This window comes from Salvelinus fontinalis, chromosome 19 (assembly GCF_029448725.1).
Source record: "Salvelinus fontinalis isolate EN_2023a chromosome 19, ASM2944872v1, whole genome shotgun sequence".
NCBI classification, from domain to species: domain Eukaryota; kingdom Metazoa; phylum Chordata; class Actinopteri; order Salmoniformes; family Salmonidae; genus Salvelinus; species Salvelinus fontinalis.
The window spans coordinates 3,766,345-3,789,666 of record NC_074683.1 but is presented as its reverse complement, the minus strand read 5'-3'; the positions used below and the strand labels follow the sequence as shown (position 1 = coordinate 3,789,666).

General features: G+C 39.9%; 1 protein-coding gene across 11 annotated transcripts in view; it reads left to right on the top strand.

Annotated features, from left to right (window-relative positions):
- Positions 1-6,387, top strand: part of tns1b (tensin 1b) — a 268,646-nt gene extending 262,259 nt beyond the window's left edge. For all 11 annotated transcript variants that reach the window (XM_055870385.1, XM_055870386.1, XM_055870384.1 and 8 more), the window contains 3 exons: positions 1,336-1,365; positions 3,554-3,668; positions 5,974-6,387. In XM_055870385.1, the coding sequence (XP_055726360.1) occupies positions 1,336-1,365; positions 3,554-3,668; positions 5,974-6,048 (220 nt within the window). In that variant the 3' untranslated portion in view covers positions 6,049-6,387. The remainder of the gene's footprint in view (positions 1-1,335; positions 1,366-3,553; positions 3,669-5,973) is intronic.
- Positions 6,388-23,322: the final 16,935 nt, after the last annotated feature.

Here is a 23,322-nt window from a genome sequence, read left to right as displayed (position 1 = left end):
TCAGTCTATTTGTTCTGTATCTATGGACGAGACCCAGTCGTTCAGTCTATTTGTTCTGTATCTATGGACGAGACCCAGTCGTTCAGTCTATTTGTTCTGTATCTATGGACGAGACCCAGTCGTTCAGTCTATTCGTTCTGTATCTATGGACGAGACCCAGTCGTTCAGTCTATTTGTTCTGTATCTATGGACGAGACCCAGTCGTTCAGTCTATTTGTTCTGTATCTATGGACGAGACCCAGTCGTTCAGTCTATTTGTTCTGTATCTATAGACGAGACCCAGGCGTTCAGTCTATTTGTTCTGTATCTATGGACGAGACCCAGTCGTTCAGTCTATTTGTTCTGTATCTATGGACGAGACCCAGTCGTTCGTATTAAATGTTCTATTGCCATACTGACTGGCAACGTTCTTATCCCTTGCTTGCTAGCTAGCCAACTACGGCTAACTTACAAACACGTCAAACAGTGCAGCCAGAATAACAACAAAGTAGCATAATTTGCATTTGTTTAAGCTGTTTTCTAGTGACATTTATTTGGATACATCCATAACAATGAGCTAATGAGTTCGCCTATCAAGGAAAATGTGTTCTCTCGTCAGGACACTTTTGTTCAGAAGAGCTAGCCAACAGCACAGCTAACACAATAACTTCAAATTGAAGCTGCGAACTAGCTCCAGTTCGTTTCGTTTGACCTTTTTCAATTGACATTACTTTGTATATACTGTATATCCATAAAAATGATGCCAGCTTATTCATGATTTTGACTGGCTGGGAAACGCTGCCTGCCTGTCTGTCTCGTCCTGACTCCTACCTTCATTACTATGGGACAGCTGGAGATGGAATTTGAATATTGAAACAATGTTGCAGATGTCAGTGATACAGACAGCAAGGTTTATACAAATCACCCGCTGCTGAAAACTAAATGTTAGTCTTAAAGAAATGTGAGATAATGTCTAGTTGCTTTTTATAGTGGAGATCAAGTTTATAAATTGCCTGGCTGGGCTGATGAGACAGTGGATTGGGCAGTCAGATGGAACAGAGTAAATAGGCAATTTAATGTCATAGATTTAGCCGGTGGTAACTTGTGGAATAGACACCGGCTGGAATGCAGTTTTAACCAATCATCATTACACCCTTTGTATAAACTGAGCTACAGCACACTAATGCTGTCCACACACATACAAACACACACACACACACCCATGTACGCGGGCAGTAATCGAAAAGCAGCAATCTCTGCTTTTTAAAATGACCTTTGACCTCATTATATTATATGTTATGAATATATCATACAAAATGTTACGTGATAGAATACTGTTTATTTCTCTCTCTACAGGTGGAACAAACCTGAAGGAGGCACAGCCAAGTAAGTGTGCGTGCACCTGAGTACCATACACCTAAACCTAGTATATTACTTTCTGTAGTTGCATATACTGTTTATAGCCCAACCACTTTGACTGAGAGTTACAGAGCAACGTTTGCCACTAAAGAAAGTTAAGCAGCCTGGCTAACTGGTGGGGATTTATACTTTCAGTTAGTTGTCAGAGGATGGTTTTCACTGGTTAGAACTAGGGATAGGTAGATCAGTTGTTTAGCTTGACCACCATGGTCTTTGGGAGAAACAATTCACTCAGACAGACTTACCATCAGTTCGTGACCTGCACCAAATGAAAGGCGATATTTTGGAGCTCAGCCATGATATGAGGGGAAACAAGAAAGGATGTAGGCACCCCACCAAAGATTCAGAGAGGAGGAATAGATGGATGGATAGGTGACTGGGCAGGGTATGCCAACAATACCAAGCGTTGGCAGTCACACCTTTAGATTTTAACATGTCATGGTTTGAGGTTTTAAACTCCGGTATCATAGTTCCTATGAATTTACTGTTATGAGACTTATGGCACAATTGGGTTAAACTCCAATGTCTTTAAAGGCAGTATATCAAGTAGACAAAACACTATGACAATATCATAATCATTAATATAAGACATTTGTCGTTTACAGCCAGGGCAAGCAAAATACACTACCGTTCAAAAGTTTTAGAACACCTACTCATTCCAGTTTTTTTAAATATTTGTCCTGTTTTTTACATTGTAGAATAATAGTGAAGACATTAAAACTATGAAATAACACGTATGGAATCATGTAGTAACCAAAAAAAAGTGTTAAATAAATCAAAATATGTTATATTTGAGATTCTTCAAATAGCCACCCTTTGCCTTGATGACAGCTTTGCACACTCTTGGCATTCTCTCAACCAGCTTCATGAGGTAGTCACCTGGAATGCATTTCAATTAACAGGTGTGCCTTCTTAAAAGTTAACTTGTGGAATGTCTTTCCTTCTTAAGCCAATCAGTTGTCTTGTGACAAGGTTATACAGAAAATAGCCCAATTTGGTAAAAGACCAAGTCCATATTATGGCAAGAACAGCTCAAATAAGCAAAGAGAAAAGACAATCCATCATTACATGAAGGTCAGTCAATTTGGGCCATTTTCAAGAACTTTGAAAGTTTCTTCAAGTGCAATTGCAAAAACCATCAAGCGCTATGATGAAACTGGCTCTCGTGAGGACCGCAACTGGAATGGAAGACCCAGAGTTACATCTGCTGCAGAGGATAAGTTCATTAGAGTTACCAGCCTCAGAAATTGCAGCCCATATAAATCCTTCACAGAGTTCAAGTAACAGACACATCTTAACATCAACTGTTCAGAGGAGACTGCGTAAATCATGGTCGAATTGCTGCAAAGAAGAATATATTTTGAACACTTTTTGGCTTACTACATGATTCTATATGTGTTATTTCATAGTTTTGATGTCTTTACCATTATTCTACAATGTAGACAAAAGTAAAAATAAATAAAAACCCTTGAATGAGTAGGTGTTCTAAAACTTTTGACTGGTATTGTAGCTCCAGACCAAAGCTGTCTGAGTGGCTGGTAAAGCAGCAACACTGGCTGTGGGTCCGAAATGTTGGTTTCAGATGCATGCTCATGTGAAATGCACGTAGTATGTAAAGTACCTTCTTATTCAGTCGAAGACAGTTCTCAAAATCTTCTCTGAATTGATGAAGGTGGGTTGAATATACCCTGAGAAAATGGCTACATCACTGGCTCCAAGACTGAAAAGTTAGTTTCAGGCCCTGGTTACATCAATGCAGTAAATAAGTAAAAATGGTAACAGTGGCATGGTGTGTCTTTAACCCCTAGAGATTGACCACATAACTATAGAGATGGTAAAAAAAACTATTGAGCATAAGAATATCTCTAAATGGATACAGAAAAGCATTAATGATAATGGAAGTGGGTGGACCATGCTTGAGTGATGAGTTAACTTGCCTAAGGCTTGAAGTAATAGGCTCATTGGGCTAACACAGTCTTGTGGTGTGAAGACAACCAGGGTTCAAACCCATTTGTTACACACACACACTTTCCATATATGACTCATAATTTCCTACAGATTTATTTCACCAATCCAGTCCTCTCAGATTCAGAACGAGGCAAACAGAAGATACTGATTGGAGGAGACCCATTGAGAGTTTCCCTTCTCTTTCTAGGTTCTTTGGATTCGTGGCTCGGAAGCAAGGAAGCACAACTGACAACGTCAGTCACCTCTTTGCCGAGATGGACCCCGATCAGCCCGCCAGCGCTATCGTGAACTTTGTTTCCAAGGTGATGATCGGCTCGCAGAAACAATGAGCTGAACTTTTGACGACCCCTGTTTTTTTCTGTTCTTTTTAACCACGGAGGAAATGTATGTTCTATTTTGGATTTTGTTTGTACTATTTTGTTCTGATCTTATGTGTCACCTCTTTCCTTCTGATCTTGTCTTTTACTTGTGAGTGCACGTGGTGTTCACGCACGTGTGTGTTCTTCTTGGAAGGACTCCTGTGTGGAGCTAACTAGGGGGATAGAGGAAGTGCAGTTTGTGGTTGTGGCTATGTGGGATGTTGGCTTTGGGGGGCCATTGTGATCTCTCTAGCAGGGTAACACAAGAACAGGAAGGATAAATTATGTCAGTGATGTCAGTGAGCATGGTTCATAAAAAAAAGAGAAGAAGAAGTAAGGTTGTGTGACGTAAAGAAGTGTTAAGCTACCAGGCGTTTGGACTGGTCAACCAAAGATTTTTGTTAAAGCAGCCATTGGCGAGTATTCCACTGTCGGAAGGTCTGTTGGAAATTATATTTTGTAAAAAAATAAGTATTAATCAAAAAAAATTCATTTAAATTTTCTTTCTATATACAAGTATTGATACTGTATGTATGTTCTTCTTAAAGAGTTTGCATCTTTGCCTTCTTCGCAAAGCGTATTCCAGGACATTTTTGCATGCTGGCGAGTAGAGTTAATGTAAATATCACGGAGTGCTTTCTGGGTAAGGCGTGGATGACTTGGGGCCTGAAATGTTTGTTTTTATGCTTTCTGTAATAAAAAAGGAAAGAGAAAGAAAGAAGCATACCTGCTCTCTTCTACATACAGACCAAATTTGTAATGGGCAAACACACTGTTCTCCTCCAACTTCCATTGTTCTTTTTCCCTCTTCTGTTTAACGGTTGAAGGATGGAGGATGGATAGAAGCTTGTCCAGTTCAGTCCAACTATTCCCCTACACAGTGGTATTTTAACCCCATAATGTCTTTGGTAGCTGAAATCTGCTGTTACCCTACTTCTAGACCAACCTGCAATGCACCCATCTATGGGGAAATGTTGGTTAGGCTGAATGGTTACCCGTTGTGTGTTTAACATTGATTAAAATTGAAAAACTGCCACTCCTCTCCTCTGGAATAGAGTTCCCTGCTGATTTTTGAACGGCGGACGGGTTTGGGCAATGAGAGTTTATGTCCAGGTTGTTACTGCTACAGCATCAAGCTCTCTCTTCTCCTTTGGAAGATTGCAAATATTCTACCCTTGCAACCATCTTAGTATAGATGGCCACTATCTCTACACATCAGCCTGTCAAACTTGTGACACCCACATCATACCCACAAGGAAGCTATATACATATAAATATACATATATAGATATATATAAAACTTCAACAAAATATTTATTTTTTGCTCTGTCGCTCTATGTTAACTCATATTACTTGTATACATATATTGTATAGTCTACATCAAGATTACTGAAAGTGTCGAAAAAAAAGTGCATCAAAATATATATGGTGTAAAGTGTATGTATTTTAAAGCTTGTCATTGTTGTTTTGAGTATGTTTTTCCACTGCATTACTTTGTCTTTGTAGGAAACGTCCTTTGTTAGATGGGAGAAAGAGCGGCTAGGAAAGTTCTTTGTTGCAAAAGTCATTGATTCATCTTAAATGGAGACAACATTTTATGCTTATGTCCAAATGAAAACGGCCTAAGATGGAATGGTCAGAGTTAAACACTTAAATATTTTCATGTGAAATATCAACACCCATTTGTAGTTGGCAAAACAGTGAGATGATTGAAATGACTACTTCATGTAAACAGACTTGCTGTTCTCAGAATGTTTGGAGGCAAAATATGACTTCTTTGATTACATCCTCAATCTAACATCACAGGTTTAGTAAATCACCACCAGAAGTATTCTCCTGAGCAATTCCACATGTTGTTATATAGGGCCTACTGCCCTCATGTGGTAAAACACATTTTAACTACCCATTGTGTTTTTACTGTAGTGTTTTAACTGTGATTTCAGCAATGGCCTTCTGTAGACAAGCAATACTCAAATGGGCAGTGCTGAGTTTAAATTATTATTTACTGAACGAGGAAGACTTTTATGCCCAAATATTAGGTCAATATTTTGCTGTTTTTATTTTGTGAATGTCCTCATTCAATTCAATTATGTTTGGAGCAGGGTAGCCGTAACTCAATGGTCAAATATACTCCAGTAAAAAAACAAAAACGTAGCACTTATAAATGGGATTCTGTCATGTCAAAATACACAGAAATAGTTTGCATGTTCAGTCCACTTCTTTTAACTCAATGTTTTGTATCACCTAGGTATTTTCTGTTCAAGCTCAACTGTCTTCTCCCGTGGCTTCTTCGCTTGTTCAACTATTCACCCCTCTTCAATGAGAATCCCTCCATTTTCAATTAATCTTATTTGTTTTGATAGTCACAACTGAAACAATATATGTGGCAAAAACATGTTAGATTCTGCATTTGTGTATGAGCAACCTGTGATAAGTGGTTGTTGAGTAAATCACCCTCTACCACAAACGAATGTTAGTAAACAAAAACAAATTGTGTAAGAAGTCTCCTTTGACGTATGTGTGCCCACTGAGGAAATAGCCTAGACTTAAAATGTGTGAATGTGCTACTATGCCTGTACAGAACCTTATGTATTTTGATTTGCTTTACGGTATGGCTTTTATTGTTTCTGAGAAAAAACACATTAAAAAGTAATACAAATCACTCCATGTTTAAAGCATACTTGGGAATGTTATGTGTTTGTCTAATGTCTATTCACATTTAGGATGTCTGTTCATTTGAAAGAGTAATACTAACTTCTGAGCTTTGTTCACACACTCCTGGCTTCACCTCTAGTAGGGATCACGATTACTGCTTACATAGGACCCACAAAATAGCCATGTTTAACCTATTTACATTTTTATTTAACTAGGCAAGTCAGTTAAGAACAAATTGTTATTTACAATGACAGCCTACCCCAGCCAGTCCCTAACGACGCTGGGCCAATTGGGTGCTGCCCTACAGGACTCCCAATCACGGCCGGTTGTGATACAGCCTGGAATCAAACCAGGCTCTGTAGTAACACCTCTAGCAATGACATGCAGTGGCTTAGACCACTGCGCCACTCAGGAGCCCATCAAATGTATGTCCTAATATGTACACCGTATACGTCACTTCGTCATACCATGCAGCCCATTCTTTCCTATCAGCCAATCAAATTCAAATCAGACAGCAACAAGGTTATTATAGTAAACTAAACTAAAAATGTGTACTAGAGCACATGTTTACTAGACATTCTGTCATAGAGTGCACATGTTCAACTTCATAAAAAAACAAGGGTTCAAAGGGCATTCCCATTTTAACATACAAAAATGTCTATAGTAAGTGCCTATTAAGTGCCAAATAAATGAACAGGGTTAACAGAAAAAAGTTTGATGTCATAAATCCCTTTGTGGTAATTGAATGCAAGTTTCACCAAAAAAAAATGAAATAGAAATGCTTTACCAATCTATGGGTAACAGGGTTGATGTGTTATGCTCAGGCCGATTAGTTTTCAATGTTACTTTTGACATATAAAAAAAGTTAAGTTTCACCATATTAAAACGAGAGTTCAATTCATATAACAGGGTTGACCTTAAAATGAGGGACAGACAAATTAATCACTAATCACGTTAAATAAATTACTTTGAAAGCAACAAAATAAATAGGACTTTACAAAGATGGTGAAAACCTGAAGTGTTGCGGTTAAAGCTGCAATATGTAACTTTTTGGACGAGCTGTCCAAATTCACAAATAAATGTGAGTTATAGATCTGTCATTCTCATTGACATCAAGTATAAGAAGCCGTATATATGTTCTATATACTCTATTTCTATGCCTCCCATTCTTAATTTTCGTATTTTTTTGGTCTTTTACTTTCGGTTTTGAACGCCAGCTTCAAACAGCTGAAAATACAGTATTTTTTCTTAAATGAAAATATATTTCACAGCGGTTTAGATGATACAATAATTCTCTACACTATACATAATGTTAACACTACCTTTTCACATGTGAAAAACATTCACGGCGAAATAAAATGTGCAGTTTAACGTGAAAGTTGAAGAAATGTGAAATATTGAAAAAAAAAAGTATCACATTTAGAAATGTTGCTTCACTATGTTTTCACATTTATCCCACATGAGATTATGTTTTCACGTGCTCAAATGTTTTCACATGTTCCTTTCAAAATGTTGACACATGTTTTTACATTAACTTCACATAAGATTACATGTGATCACATGAGAAATTCCTGTGGTTTTGTGGTTTTTCTGTAAGGGTGGTCAAACACAGGAATCAGCTGATAGCTACCATCCAGGAATCAGTGCACAAGTGGTAAAGGTGCCTTGCGCTGTGTCTGAGAGGCTGCGCTGCCTCACAGGCTGATGTTCATGCAACTCCGTCCATTCTTTACCATCAGCCAATCAAATTCAAATTGCAGATAGAGGGACAGCAAGAACCATTTTTAAATAATGTATGCGGTGGTGCCCAACTGATGCAGCTGAAAAAAGGTTGCATCCAAAAACACTAAAATATCAAGACTAATTCCAAATTATACAAGCTTATATTTAGACTAGCTAGCTGCTTTCCTGGTTAGTTATCTTTTCAAATGAGGTAACTTAGGTTGCTAGATAGCTAGTTGCATATGGCTGGCTATTTGGCTAATGTTTTTCATCTTAACTACATAATGCAGCAAGCACAGCTACAACAGTTAAACTGCTTGGCTACCTATTTTCTCTAAAACATTGAGCAAGCTACACTTAGCTGGTTGGTGAGATAAATATTTCTTTAAAGCTCCTTCCAAGCTGATCAGTTTACTTAGAGGCCTTAAAGACTGGTGGGTCTCAAAGCTAGCAGTTGTGTGTAATGCTCCTCAGAGGCTGATCAGAGTAAATAGGGATAATAAAGGTTCCTCCCAGGCTGGTCAGTGTAAATAGGGATAGTATAGCTTCCTTGCAGGCTGGTCATTATAAATAGGGATAATAAAGTTCTCCAAGGCTGGCCTAGGGATTGGTCTATAATAAAGGTTCCTTGCTGGCTGGTCAGTGTAAGTATGGGTTTTGGAGGCTGGTCTATAATAAAGCCTTCTCGCAGGCTGGTCAGTGTAAATAGGAGCTTTTCTGGCTCCTCTCTTTATAAAGCAATGGTTGTTCTACATAAATAATAATACAGAATTCATAATTTTCTTTTGACAGTCTACAGCAGGGATGGGCAACTTTGATGGGGGTGGGGGACACTGAACTCATCATGAAGGGCCGCAGTTGTTCGCAGGTCTGCGTACCCACATCCATACCCACACATGCAGTCAGTGCCGGCTCTAGCCTTTTGGGGGCCCTAAATTAAATGTTGTTGCCCCTCACCTCATTTTTCCATGGGGTTGAAGAAATTTTTCCACTTTTACAGCCATAGCATGTTTCTTTGCCATAGGGTGGAGAGATTTTTTTTCAATATGATATGTGAGTGAGAGTGACTGTTACGAATCCCTTTGGCCCGGCAGTCTAGGGGGATGGTAACGAGACCCGTAACATAACTCATGCAAATTATAACAGTGAAAAAGTAAGTGAGAATAAAAACCACAGACAACTAAATTACTCATGGTTTATTTTTAAACACACGGTAAAGTGGGCGGGAAAAGGGGCTGAGCTGGACCCAAGGAAAGAAACAAATAACCAAAAACACCCCTAAACTAGACTAGCCTACTTCAATATAGCTAACTAACTAACCAAAATACAGTGGGTGGTCCGCCCAGTTTTAACTTGTGTTCTTAGACAAAGTATTCCTACGGGTAGTGTATGCCCATGGGCGACTTGTCTTGGTACCCCCTTTTCCCACCATCAAACAAACAGTCAAACACCATAACAAAAACAATACTCACAGGTGGGGACAAAGTGACATGTAGTTGCAAAAACAAAAGACAGAGCGAGCGAGAGACACAGAGAGATCAAGCTGTAGAGAAAACAACTGACTGGGTTTTTAAACCAAGGGAAAGGGGATGTGATAGGGTAGTGGAAACAGGAGGAGGTGTGTCTTCTGATTGATGACTGATTGGTGACTGATTGAGGAATATTGATTGCCACCTGTGAGGGGAGAAGGAGAGAAAATAAATACACACAGGATACACACAGACAGGATACCTGTATCCGTAACAGTGACTAACAAAATCAATGGGGCCCCCTGGTCGGTAATTCGACCATGATTACTACATGTTTAAATAGCTGGCCACTAGACTCATTTACCAATCTAAAAAATGTTAGCTGACATGGACTAATTGAGTTACTGTCAGTGACTGACATAACAATAGAAAAACTGCTGATGCAGAACCACATTTTGAAATTGCACCTTGTGTTATTATTCTATCTCTCAACTGTAAGTTGAGACCCGACTGAGTTCATAAAATCCACGGGCCTAAAAAGGGTCGGGGGAATATATGCAGCAACATTTGGTTTCATTTGAAGGACAAGGAAGCCCGAGTACAAGAGCATATATGTAAACGTATTGTTCCAAGGTTTGTCAGCCTAAAACTTTGTGTGGTTAATAACATGAAAAAGTATTCTGTCACATCTAGATGCTAGAGACTCGCACCAGTCAAAGCCAATACAGGTGTACAGAGCTAGTGGAAGAATCCAGCAACACCTGTAGTATAAAATATCTTGTAGTGGGTGGACAGGTGCAATTTCAAAATGTGGTTTGGCCCTCAGAGGCTGGCAAGCTGTGCTGCTCTGGACGATTTGGGAGTCTGCCTCTAAAGGCCCTTGGTAAACCCTCCCGGAGGAGACTTACTGTGGTCCCAGGTAGAGAAAGTTACAGCTTTTGGACAGGGAATCAATACAATTGGATTATTCATCCCCTGTAAATGCCAGCCTAATTCAGATATTTTCTACATTAATTGGTCTTTTGACCAATGACATCAGAACTTTTCACATCAGATATTTTTCAGAGCTGATCTGATTGGTCAAAAATATCAATTAGTAGAAAAAAGATCAGAATTGGGCTGCCTATGTTAACGCAGACTATGTTAAAAGAAATCTTTGTTCATACAGTGCCTTCGGAAAGTATTCAGAACCCTTGACTTTTCCACATTTTGTTACGTTACAGCCTTATTCTAAAATGAATTAAATAAAAAAAATCCTCAGCAGTCGAGACACAATACCCTATAATGACAAAGCGTCAATAAAACATTTTTTTTAATGAAAAATAAAAAACAGAAATACCTTATTTACATAAGTATTCAGACCCTTTGATATGAGACTTGAAATGGAGCTCAGGTGCATCTTGTTTCCATTGATCATCCTTGAGATGTTTCTACAACTTGATTGGAGTCCACCTGTCTATATAAGATCCCACAGTTGACAGTGCATGTCAGAGAAAAACCAAGCAATGAGGTCGAAGGAATTGTCCGTAGAGCTCCGAGGATTGTGTCGAAGTACAAATCGGGTGAAGGGTACTAAAACTGTTCTGCAGCATTGAAGGTCCCCAAGAACACGGTGGCCTCCATCATTCTTAAATGTAAAAGTTTGGAACCATCAAGACTCTTCCTTGGTGTTTCCAAACTTTGGCCACCCGGCCAAACTGAGCAATCGGGGGAGAAGGGTCTTGGTCAGGGAGGTGACCTTTATGGTAGAGTGACCAGACAAAAGTCACTCCTCATTCCTATAAGGCAAATGAGAGTTTGCCAAAACGCACCTAAAGACTCTCAGACCATGAGAAACAAGATGCTCTGGCCTGAAGAAACAAAGATTGATCTCGGCCTGAATGCCAAGTGTCACTTCTGGAGGAAACCTGGAACCATCCCTACGGTGAAGCATAGTGGTGGCAGCATTATGCTGCAGGGATGTTTTTCAACGGCAGGGACTGGGAGACTAGTCAGGATTGAGGCAAAGATGAACGGAACAAAGTACAGAAAGATCCTTGATGAAAACCTGCTCCCGAGTGCTCAGGACCTCAGACTGGGGTGAAGGTTCACCTTCCTACAGGACCACAACCCTAAGCACACAGCCAAGACAATGCAGGAGTGGCTTCGGGACAAGTCTCTGAATGTTCTTGAGTGGCACAGCCAGATACCTGACTTGAACCCGATCGAACATCTCTGGAGAGACCTGAAAATAGCTATACAGCAACGCTCCCCATCCAAACTGACAGAGCTTTAGAGGATCTGCAGCGAAGAATGGGAGAAATTCACAAAATACAGGTCTGCCAAGCTTGTTGCATCATACCCAAGAAGACTCGAGGCTGTAATCGCTGCCAAAGTTGCTTCAACAAAGTACTGAGTAAAGGGTCTGAATACTTATGTAAATGTAATATTAAAGTTTTTTGTTTTTAATAAATTAGCAAATATTTCTAAACCTGTCTTTGCTTTGTCATTAAGGGGTATTGTGTATAGATTGATGAGGGGGGAAAAACGATTTATTCAATTTTAGAACAAGGCTGTATCCTATCAAAATGTGGAAAAAGTCAAGGGTGTAACGATTTTCTTCTTCTTCTGATGAGGAATATGAAGGATCGGACCAAAATACAGCGTGGTACGTGTCCATGTTACTTTTATTAAATAAACTGAACACTGCAATAACAAAATAACAAAAGTGAAACAACGAAAAAACGAAACAGTCCTGTTAGGTGAAACAAACACAAAACAGAAAACAACTACCCACAAACACAGGTGGGAACAGGCTACCTAAGTATGGTTCTCAATCAGAGACAACGATTGACAGCTGCCTCTGATTGGGAACCATACCAGGCCAAACACAGAAATACAAAACATAGAACAAAACATAGAATGCCCACCCTAACTCACGCCGTGACCAAACCAAAAAGGAGACATAAAAAAGGAACTAAGGTCAGAACGTGACAAAGGGGTCTGAATACATTCCCAAGGCACAGTACCTTAAAGGCCCAATGTAGTCAAAAACATGATTTTTCTGTGTTTTATATATTTTTCCACACAATGAGGTTGGAATAATAGTGTACATTTTTTAAATGATGATAATAACTTTTTAGTGTAAGAGCTGTTTGAAAATGTCAGCCTGTTTTGTTGGGATGGAGTTTGACCTGCCTGGTGACATCTCCAATCAGTAAATTAGTAAATAGACTATTAAGAAAGAGAGTTCCAAACCTTTCTGACAACAGCAGCTAGTTTTCATTTTTCCCCTCCCCACTCAGACCACTCCCAGACAGTCCTAGCAAAATTCTTGCTTGAGAAATTGCTCTTTGCTAAGAAGCTATTTTTTGTTTCTTTTCTCAGTTTAAAATGAAAACAATCACAGTATCTAATTGTTACCCAGAAATTATTTGATATTGAGATAAAAACTGCTGCTTTGGACCTTCAAGTCTGTGGCTTAAGACCCTAGCGGTAGAAGGTAAGCAGGTCTCATGGGCGAGACTCCATAATGACAGAATTCCATAATGACAGAAAACATTTTACATGGTTTGTCTAGTGTATTTAGCTATGATTGCATTCATTCATACATTCACTAGGCTTCAATCATTATTAATCTTGCAAAATCATTTTTATGATGCTTTATGGTGTACAGTTCAGATAACAGTTCTGAGAGACTTTTATAGAATGGCACTTAGTATTAAGGAAAATGATTTTGGGTAAGACCCTGCAAAAGACTAGTGTCCTGTCCAGATGGTGTACATCAAGCTGCCTCTTGCTACAGAAACAGGTTCCTGCTCATATGAGCCGTATGGGCTCGTACAAACCAAGCCTCATGCAAGGCTACTACTGTACTTACAAAACATTTGATTTGAGAACAGCACTGATGTAATCATCTAGATATAATTTGTATTCAAAATAAAATGTAGTCCTTCTTTTAAAATGTAGTAATTCTTTATTTGATAGTACTGTATATTCAAATGAGATATGATGCAGTCTTGTAATGCCTGAGGGAAAAAAAGGGAAAATATACCTGTATAGTATAGTGACAATGTGCACATCAGGGTTGGGATCATTTCCACAAATTAAATTCTAATTATATTCTCTCTCCCAGTAAATTCAATTTAATTGAATTAATTGATAATTCACTTCCTCTGAATTCCTCTGAATTCCTCTGAATTCCTCTGAATTCCACTTCTCCAACAATTTCAGATATTCCAATTTGAATATCTGAAAATGTCACTTCAGACACCCTAGCTATGCAGGAAATATATGAATATAGGTTGAAATTATTAAAAATAAACAGTCAATTCTTTAAATGAAGTTAATTCCATTAACTGGGAAATGTAAAAATATGACATTCCAAAGAATAAATATTTTTACAATTCCAATTCAATTACAAAAGTCCAAACAGTGTAATTCCAATTTAATTCCAGTTCCACAATTTGAACATTGTTAAATTTCAAATGTACAGTTGAAGTCGGAAGTTTACATACACTTAGGTTGGAGTCATTAAAACTCGTTTTTCAACCACTCCACAAATTTATGTTAACAAACTATAGTTTTGGCAAGTCGGTTAGGACATCTACTTTGTGCATGACACAAGTAATTTTCCAACAATTGTTTACAAATAGATTATTTCACTTATAATTCACTGTTTCACAATTCCAGCGGGTCAGAAGTTTACTTATACTGAGTTGACTGTGCTTTTAAAGCTTGGAAAATTCCAGAAAATGATGTCATGGCTTTAGAAGCTTCTGATAGGCTAATTGACATCATTTGAGTCAATTGGAGGTGTACCTGTGGGTGTATTTCAAGACCTATCTTCAAACTCAGTGCCTCTTTGCTTGACATCATGGGAAAATCAAAAGAAATCAGCCAAGACCTCAGAAAAAAAATTGTAGACCTCCACAAGTCTAGTACATCCTTGGGAGCAATTACCAAATGACTGAAGGTACCACGTTCATCTGTAGAAACAATAGTACGCAAGTATAAACACCATGGGACCACGCAGCCGTCATACCGCTTAGGAAGGAGACGCATTCTGTCTGCTAGAGATGAACGTACTTTGGTGTGAAAAGTGCAAATCAATCCCAGAACAACAGCAAAGGACCTTGTGAAGATGCTGGAGGAAACAGGTACAAAGGTATCTATATCCACAGTAAAATAAGTCCTATATCGACATAACCTGAAAGGCACTCAGCAAGGAAGAAGTCCCTGCTCTAAAACCACCATAAAATGCCAGACTATGGTTTGCAACTGCACATGAGGACAAATATCAAACTTTTTGGAGAAATGTCCTCTGGTCTGATGAAACAAAAATAGAACTGTTTGGCCATAATGACCATCGTTATGTTTGGAGGAAAAATGGGGAGGCTTGCACCATCCCAACCGTGAAGCACGGGGGTGGCAGCATCATGTTGTGGGGGTGCTTTGCTTCAGGAGGGACTGGTGCACTTCACAAAATGGATGGCATCATGAAGGAGGGAAAATTATGTGGATATATTGAAGCAACATCTCAAGACAGCAGCAGCATACCACCCTGCATACTACTGCTGGCTTGCTTCTGAAGCTAAGCAGAGTTGGTCCTGGTCAGTCCCTGGATGGGAGACCAGATGCTGCTGGAAGTGGTGTTGGAGGGCCAGTAGGAGGCACTCTTTCCTCTGGTCTAAACAAAGATCCCAATGCCCCAGGGCAGTGATTGGGGACACTACTCTGTGTAGGGTGCCGTCTTTCGGATGGGACGTTAAACGGGTGTCCTGACTCTCTGAGGTCATTAAAGATCCCATGGCACTTATCGTAAGAGTAGGGGTGTTAACCCCGGTGTCCTGGCTAAATTCCCAATCTGGCCCTCAACCATCACGGTCACCTAATAATCCCCAGTTTACATTTATTCATCCCCCTCCTCCCCCTGTAACTATTCCCCCAGGTCGTTGCTGCAAATGAGAACGTGTTCTCAGTCAACTTACCTGGTAAAATAACGGATAAATAAATAAAAATAAATAAATAAATAAAGACATCAGTCAGGAAGTTAAAGCTTGGTAGCAAATGGGTCTTCCAAAGGGACAATGACCCCAAGCATACTTCCAAAGTTGTGGCAAAATGGCTTAAGGACAACAAAGTCAAGGTATTGGAGTGGCAATCACAAAGCCCTGACCTCAATCCCACAGAAAATTGGTGGGCAGACCTGAAAAAGCGTGTGCGAGTAACAAGACCTACAAACCTGACTCAGTTACACCAGCTCTGTCAGGAGGAATGGGCCAAAATTCCCCCAACTTATTGTGGAAGCTTGTGGCAGGCTACATGAAACGTTTGACCCAAGTTAAACAATTTAAAGGCAATGCTACCAAATACTAATTGAGTGAATGTGTCACGCCCTGGCTATAGAGGTTTTTTATTCTCTATTTTGGTTAGGTCAGGGTGTGACTAGGGTGGGCAGTCTATGTTCTTTTTTCTATGTTGTTGGTTTTCTATTTGTTTGGCCTAGTGTGGTTCCCAATCAGAGGCAGCTGTCTATCGTTGTCTCTGATTGAGAGCCATACTTAGGTAGCCTGTTTTCCCATTTTGTGTTGTGGGTGATTCATTTCTGTTTAGTGTGTGTTGCACCTGACGGAGCTGTTTCGGTTGTCACTTTGTTGTTTTTGCTTTTTTAGTGTTCAGTTTCTATTAAACATGACGGACACTTACCATGCTGCGTTTTGGTCTTCACCTTCTTCCGACGACAGCCGTTACAGTATATAAACTTGTGACCCACTGAGAATGTGATGAAAGAAATAAAAACTGAAATACTATTATTCTGACATTTCACATTCTTAAAATAAAGTGGTGATCCTAACTGACCTAAAACAGGGAACTTTTACTGGGATTAAATGTCAGAAATTGTGAAAAACTGAGTTTAAATGTATTTGGCTAAGTTGTATGTAAACTTCTGACTTCAACTGTACACAAAACAAAAATATAAATGCAACATGCAACAATTTCAAAGATTTTACTGAGTTACAGTTCATATAAGGAACTCAGTCAATTGAAATAAATGCATTATGCCCTAATATACGGATTTCAGATGACTGGGACTACAGATACACTGTTGGTCACAGATACCTTAAACATTTTTAGGGGTGTGGATCAGAATACCAGTCATTATCTGTTGTGACCATCATTTGCCTCATGCAGTGCAACACATTTCCTTTGTATAGAGTTCATCAGGCTGTTGATTGTGGCCTGTGGTATATTAACCCACTCCTCTTCAATGGCTGTGTGAAGTTGTTAGAAATTGACGGGAACTGGAACACTCTGTCATACACGTCGATCCAGAGCATTCCAAACATGGGGTGACATGTCTGGTGAGTATGTAGGCCATGAAATAATAGGGACATTTTCAGCTTCTAGGAATTGTGTAGAGAACCTTGCGACAAGGGACCTTGCATTATCATGCTGAAACATGAGGTGATGGCTGCGGATGAATGGCATGACAATAGGCCTCAGTATTTCGCTGCATTCAAATTTCCATCGATAAAATGCAATTGTGTTTGTTTTCCGCAGCTTATGCCTGCCATACCATAACCCCACCACCACCATGGGACACTGTTCACAACGTTGACATCAGCAAACCGCTCGCCCACACAACGCCGTCTGCTATCTGCCCCTTTCAGTTGAAATCGGGATGCATCTGTAAAGAGCACACTTCTCCAGAGTGCAAGTGGCTATTGAAGGTGAGCATTTGCCCACTGAAGTTGGTTATGATGCCGAACTGTCGTCAGGTTAAGACCCTGGTGGGGACGACGAACACACCGGTAAGCTTCCCTGAAACAATTTCTGACAGTTTGCAGAAATAATTTGGTTGTGCAAACCCAGAGTTTAATCAGCTGTCCGGGTGGCTGGTCTCAGACGATCTCGCAGGTGAAAAAGCCGGATGTGGAGGTCCTGAAACATGGGACCAACACTTTAAATGTTACGTTAATATTTTTGTTCATTATAATTCAACGTGCAATATCCACATTAGTGAAATCAAGAATTTAATTCGAATTTCAAATTAACTAGGAATTGGCTCCAACCTTGATGCACATACTATAAATAAAATAAAACAATTTAAACTGAAAAAAATGTATATACATTTCAGTACATATTACAAACATATAACAATATTTCAATAAACAAAAATAGAAAGATGGACTACTTCCCCTGAACATAACACAACCAACAAACAAACACTGAGGCAATACCGATAAAACAAAACTTCAATGTATACACCACAATATACAGTGATTAAAGCCTTGAGTCTTCTTTGGTACGGGGCTAAAAACTTGGCACCCCTGTATTTGGGGAGTTTCTCCCATTCTTCTCTGCAGATCCTCTCAAGCTCTGTCAGGCTGGATGGGGAACGTCATTGGACAGCTATTTTCAGGTTTCTCCAGAGATGTTCGATCGGGTTCAAGTCCAGGCTCTGGCTGGGCCACTCAAGGACATTCAGAGACTTGTCCCGAAGCCACTCCTGCATTGTCTTGGCAGTCTGCTTAACCCTTGTGATGTCTTAAGTGTCAAAATGACCCACCACTATGTTTAACAGCAGAGAAAACCCCCAAATGTTATTTTTCAACTTGAACTACAAAGCACACACACACACACACACACACACACACACACACACACACACACACACACACACACACACACACACACACACACACACACACACACACACACACACACACACACACACACACACACACACACACACACACACACACACACACAAAATGAGAAATTGAGATAATGTGTGCTATTGATTGAACTCAGCCAGCAGCTCCTGAAGAGGAAGATCGCCATGGTTGGCACAGTTAGAAAGAACAAGCCTGAGGTCCCTCCTGCGCTCCTCGGAAACAAGGGGGAGAGAGGCCTTCTCATCAAAGTTTGCCTTACCCCCAACACCACTCTAGTTTCTTACATCCCAAAGAGGAACAAGAATGCGGTCCCCCTGAGCACACTGCACAAAATAGCTGAGATCAATGATCATGAGGACAGGAAGCCAGCTATCATCCTGGACTACAACCACAACAAAGGAGGTGTGGACAACCTGGACAAGGTGATTGGAGCTTACAGCTGCAGGAAGATGACTGCCCGCTGGCCCCTAGTCCTCTTCCATAACATAATTTATGTGTCCTCATACAATGCCTTCGTCATATGGAACAAGATCAACCCTACCTGGATGCCTGATAAGCGGAACAAGACGAGTGTGTTCCTGGAGCAGCTGGGAAAGGCACGTGTTACCCCACACATTCAAAGAAGGGAGCGCCTCCACCGCGCAGCAGCCTCTGCAGTGCTTGTGAAAGCTGTTCAGGGTGCTGAATCTTGTCCTGATACACCTGAGGCTGCAGCTGGGGCACGCAAGAGGAGGAGATGCCAATTTTGCCCCACAAAGAAGGATAGTAATACAAATACTATCTGCTGCACATGTGAGAAATGACAGGTAGCCAAGTGATTAGAATGTTGGGCCAATAACTGAAAGTTTGGTGGATTGAATCCCTGAGCTGACAAGGTAAAAATCTGTCGTTCTGCCCCTGTGGAAGGCAGTTAACCCACTGTTCCCCAGGCGCTGAAGATGTGGTTGTTGATTAAGGCATCCCCCCCTCCCGCACCTCTCTGATTCAGAGGGGTTGGGTTAAATGCAGAAGACACATTTCAGGTGAAGGCGTTCAGTTGTACAGCAAAGAGCAAAATCTTGGTTTCATCAGACCAGAGAATCTTGTTTCTCATGGTCTGAGAGTCTTTAGGTGTCCTTTGGCAAATTCCAAGAGGGCTGTCATGTGTGCCTTTTACCGACGAGTGGCTTCTGTCTGGTCACTACCATAAAAGCCTGATTGGTGGAGTGCTACAGAGATGGTTATCCTTTGGGAATGTTCTCCCATCTCCACAGAGGTACTCTGGAGCTTTTCAGAGTGACCATTGGGTTCTTGACCAAGACCCCTCTCCTCAGATTGCTCAGTTTGGCCGTTGAGACAGCTCTAGGAAGAGTCTTGGTGGTTCCAAACTTCTTCCATTTAAGAATGATGGAGGGCACTGTGTTCTTGGGGACCTTCAATGCTGCAGCCATTTTTTGGTACAGTGGTTCCTCCTTTAAAAGTTGCGAGCTTGCAGCGTCATGGCTTCATTGCTCCAGACCATCACCAGGGGGAGTTAGAGCACTCATTATGCATTTGGGTCCCAAGGTTTTTGTATGACCAATCATTTTGAGTGGTTCCAGTGACGAATTTTGACGCGAGCCACCCTTGCCTTGTGGCGTTCATTATGGTGGAACCAGATGTAAGTTGTGATAACGTCATAACGAGTGAAGCAAAAAATGTATAATTGTGAGGAATATGTTAGTTAACTTCTTTATTATAGGGGGCAGCATTTTCACTTTTGGATGAATTGCGTGCCCATAGTGAACTTCCTCCTACTCTGTCCTAGATACTAAGATATGCATATTATTATTACTATTGGATATAAAACACTCTGAAGTTTCTAAAACTGTTTGACTGATGTCTGTGAGTATAACAGAACTCATATGGCAGGCAAAAACCTGATAGAAAATCCAAACAGGAAGTGAGAATTCTGAGACTGGTCATTGTTAAACTCATCGCCTATTCAATTCCCTGTAATATATGGATCTGTTTGCACTTCCTACGCCTTCCACTAGATGTCAATAGTCTGTAGAACGCTGAATGAAGCCTATACTGTGATGTGGGACCGGATGGGAGGTGTTTGAGTCAGTGGTCTGGCAGATTGCCAGTTCTTGGTCACGTGCATTCCTCATGATATCGCCATGCGTTCCATTACTTATAGAGACTGAAAAGAATTCTCTGGTTGGAACCTTATTGGATATAAATGATAACAACATCCTGAAGATTGATTCTCTACTAAGTTTGACCAGTTTATTCGACTTGTAATATAACTTTTTGAAGTTTTCGTCCGACGTTTGCCTGCATTTGCGCGAGCGTTTGGACACAAGTAATGGACATTATCGAACAAAACAACGATTTATTGTGGAACTAGGATTCCTGGCAGTGCATTCTGATGAACATAATCAAAGGTAAGGGAATATTTATGATCTCATTTCGTATTTCTGTTGACTCCAACATGGCGGAGAAATCTTGTTAAATCTGAGCGCCGTCTCAGATTAATGCATGGTGTGCTTTTTACGTAAAGTTTTTTTTAAATCTGACACAGCGGTTGCATTAAGAATAAGTGTATCTTTAATTCTGTGTAAAACATGTATCTTTCATCAAAGTTTATGATGAGTATTTCTGTTATTTGACGTGGCTCTCTGCAATTACTCATTTCTGACAAACGTTTGTGCATATTTTTTCGTCCTGAAGTTAATTTACGAAAATCACTATTTAGCAAGTTATCTGACTAGCTAAGATTAGCCAGCTAGCTAGTGTTAGGGGAATGAATTTGTAATTCGTGTTGTTTAATGTTTTAGGGACTCCTGAGAAAACCAGCAAACCAGGCTGTCGTCTTGTGAAACAGTGGATGTAAAGAATCAAACTAGCTAAAGCATTTACTGCAAATTGAATGTACAATTGTGTAAGCTTGCCTTGCAATTCAGCTGAAGGAACATAGCTAGCTAACTATTTACTTGCCTATTGTGTAGTGGAGGATAAAAATAACTGTATGCCTATGGATGTGTAGCTAGCTACAGTATGTAGCCGATCTGTGTATGGACCCTAAAACGTTAGGTTCTGAACTAATATTCATACCAATCTATGAACCTCAGCTATCATAGTTGTTGTATCAACTTCAAGTCTGAATGGCATTAATGAAGCCTGTGGATAGAGTAGAATATTATAACTTTATTGTGCCAAGGATGCAAGTCCTACATACACATGTACTGTAGTTATTACCACGCATGAGATTCACACATTGTAGAATGTACAATGATATATTCACTGATGTACTCTTCCTTGGCAAATAAAGGTGAGGTTCAGATATGAATCTCTGAGACATTCTTTTTCAGTTATATCAAACTCCATTATTTGAATGATGCTGTGTCTGCATGTATGAATTACAAGTATACACTTCAACAGTGTTTAATTTCAATTTCAGATACTTAATTTCAACCAGTGGAGAATGTGAAAGTCTTTATTGAAAGAAGTTCATTATCCAGGTATTATAAATACATGAATGCATTATAATTATGATAATTGTAATATTATAAATACAAGTTCAATCTGTACTTCAATGCACATATGGTGTGCATTATAAAACGAGGAAGAAAGACAAGATGGGTAGAGAGGTGTAGAAGACAGAAAGGTAAAGAGGTAAGAACAGCGGCACACAGCATATCATTCATGAATTACAGTGCTACTATAATATTCTCTCAGTTCATCACAATTGTGGTGGCTCCTAACCAGCCATGGGCCCCCAGTTGGCCTGAAGGTTATCTTAAGAGCGGCTGAGGTGGCGAAGACGGGACTGGCTTACTCTCTCACATCAAAACATACCTGCAGATGATTGACAGATGCATAGAGAGAGAGCATGATTATGCCTTGTTTTTTATTCTAATTTATTCTTATTTCAATGTAAAGCATCTCTTTAATAATACTTCCTGTTGACCCGACCAAGTGACATCTCACCTATGTGCCCTCTGTGTCAGCCAGTTCAGATGTGGGAGGGGTTCACCAAAACAGCTGATATAACCTAGAGGATTTAGGGAGAAGGGGGAGAGGGATGAAGTGAAGAAGAGAGACTGTTATTATGTGTGTGTGGTCTCACCTGGTGTCCACACTAAGTGGCTACAGAGTACTTTATGCTGAAAAACAGACACATGAGGACAAACAATATAAGATAATGTCAATAGAAGATACTGTAAGTGACGCAGACACCTATCGGAGTGTACCTGAAACATTTAAATATAGAGGGCTATGTGTCTCACCACTTGGTTATTGCAAGGCTAACCCCCAGGGAAATCATGACTTGGCAGCAACAGATAGTCCAGTGAAAATGGCTGTGTTTATGTGTCGTAAATCTGAAAATTAGCAGCTGACATCTTAATTTAAAAAAAATAATGCATGTGAGACAGGTTCCATGTACAACAAGACAGACAGATAAAGAAAAAGAACACAGAACAGTTTAACCCTTTCACACGTACCATCACACTGGTGTGATCGTTCTACAGTGGTCCCTGAAGCTACGATCACACCCGTGTGATTAGAACACTCATTTAGAACGCTTGTTTAGAACGCCAGTTTCGAATGACGCAACAATCAGCTTGAGTTGGCCACACTTTTTTCAGAAACTATTTACACAAACACAGTCCTTACAAAGTTATGTCCAGAATGTGAGCAGTTTATTTTTGGATTCAATGTTCAGATATTCACAGAAGTATATATAGCATAACACAATCATCCTAACCGGAAAAATGTAGGCTACATTTGTCCTAGCGCTAACTGAGGAAAGATTGACCCAACACACGCAGTCATATTTTCTAACTCTCGGCTGACAAACTACAATATGAATTAGCTAATAGCAATTACTATGTATAATTAATCACATCACGGGTGAGCTCACCATTGATCGAAATAATTAGGTTAAGCACCTTTTAGAAATCGAAAGTAATCCGACTATTAGTTTCAGCACGCCCCATGCATTTTTTCCTCACAGAAATCGAAGACAATAAGAGAAGACGAGATGAGTTTGGTCTGTTGTGAATAAATGTGAATAAATGAATAAGTGAATAAAACCGTAAATACACAAATAATTGCCACACAAAA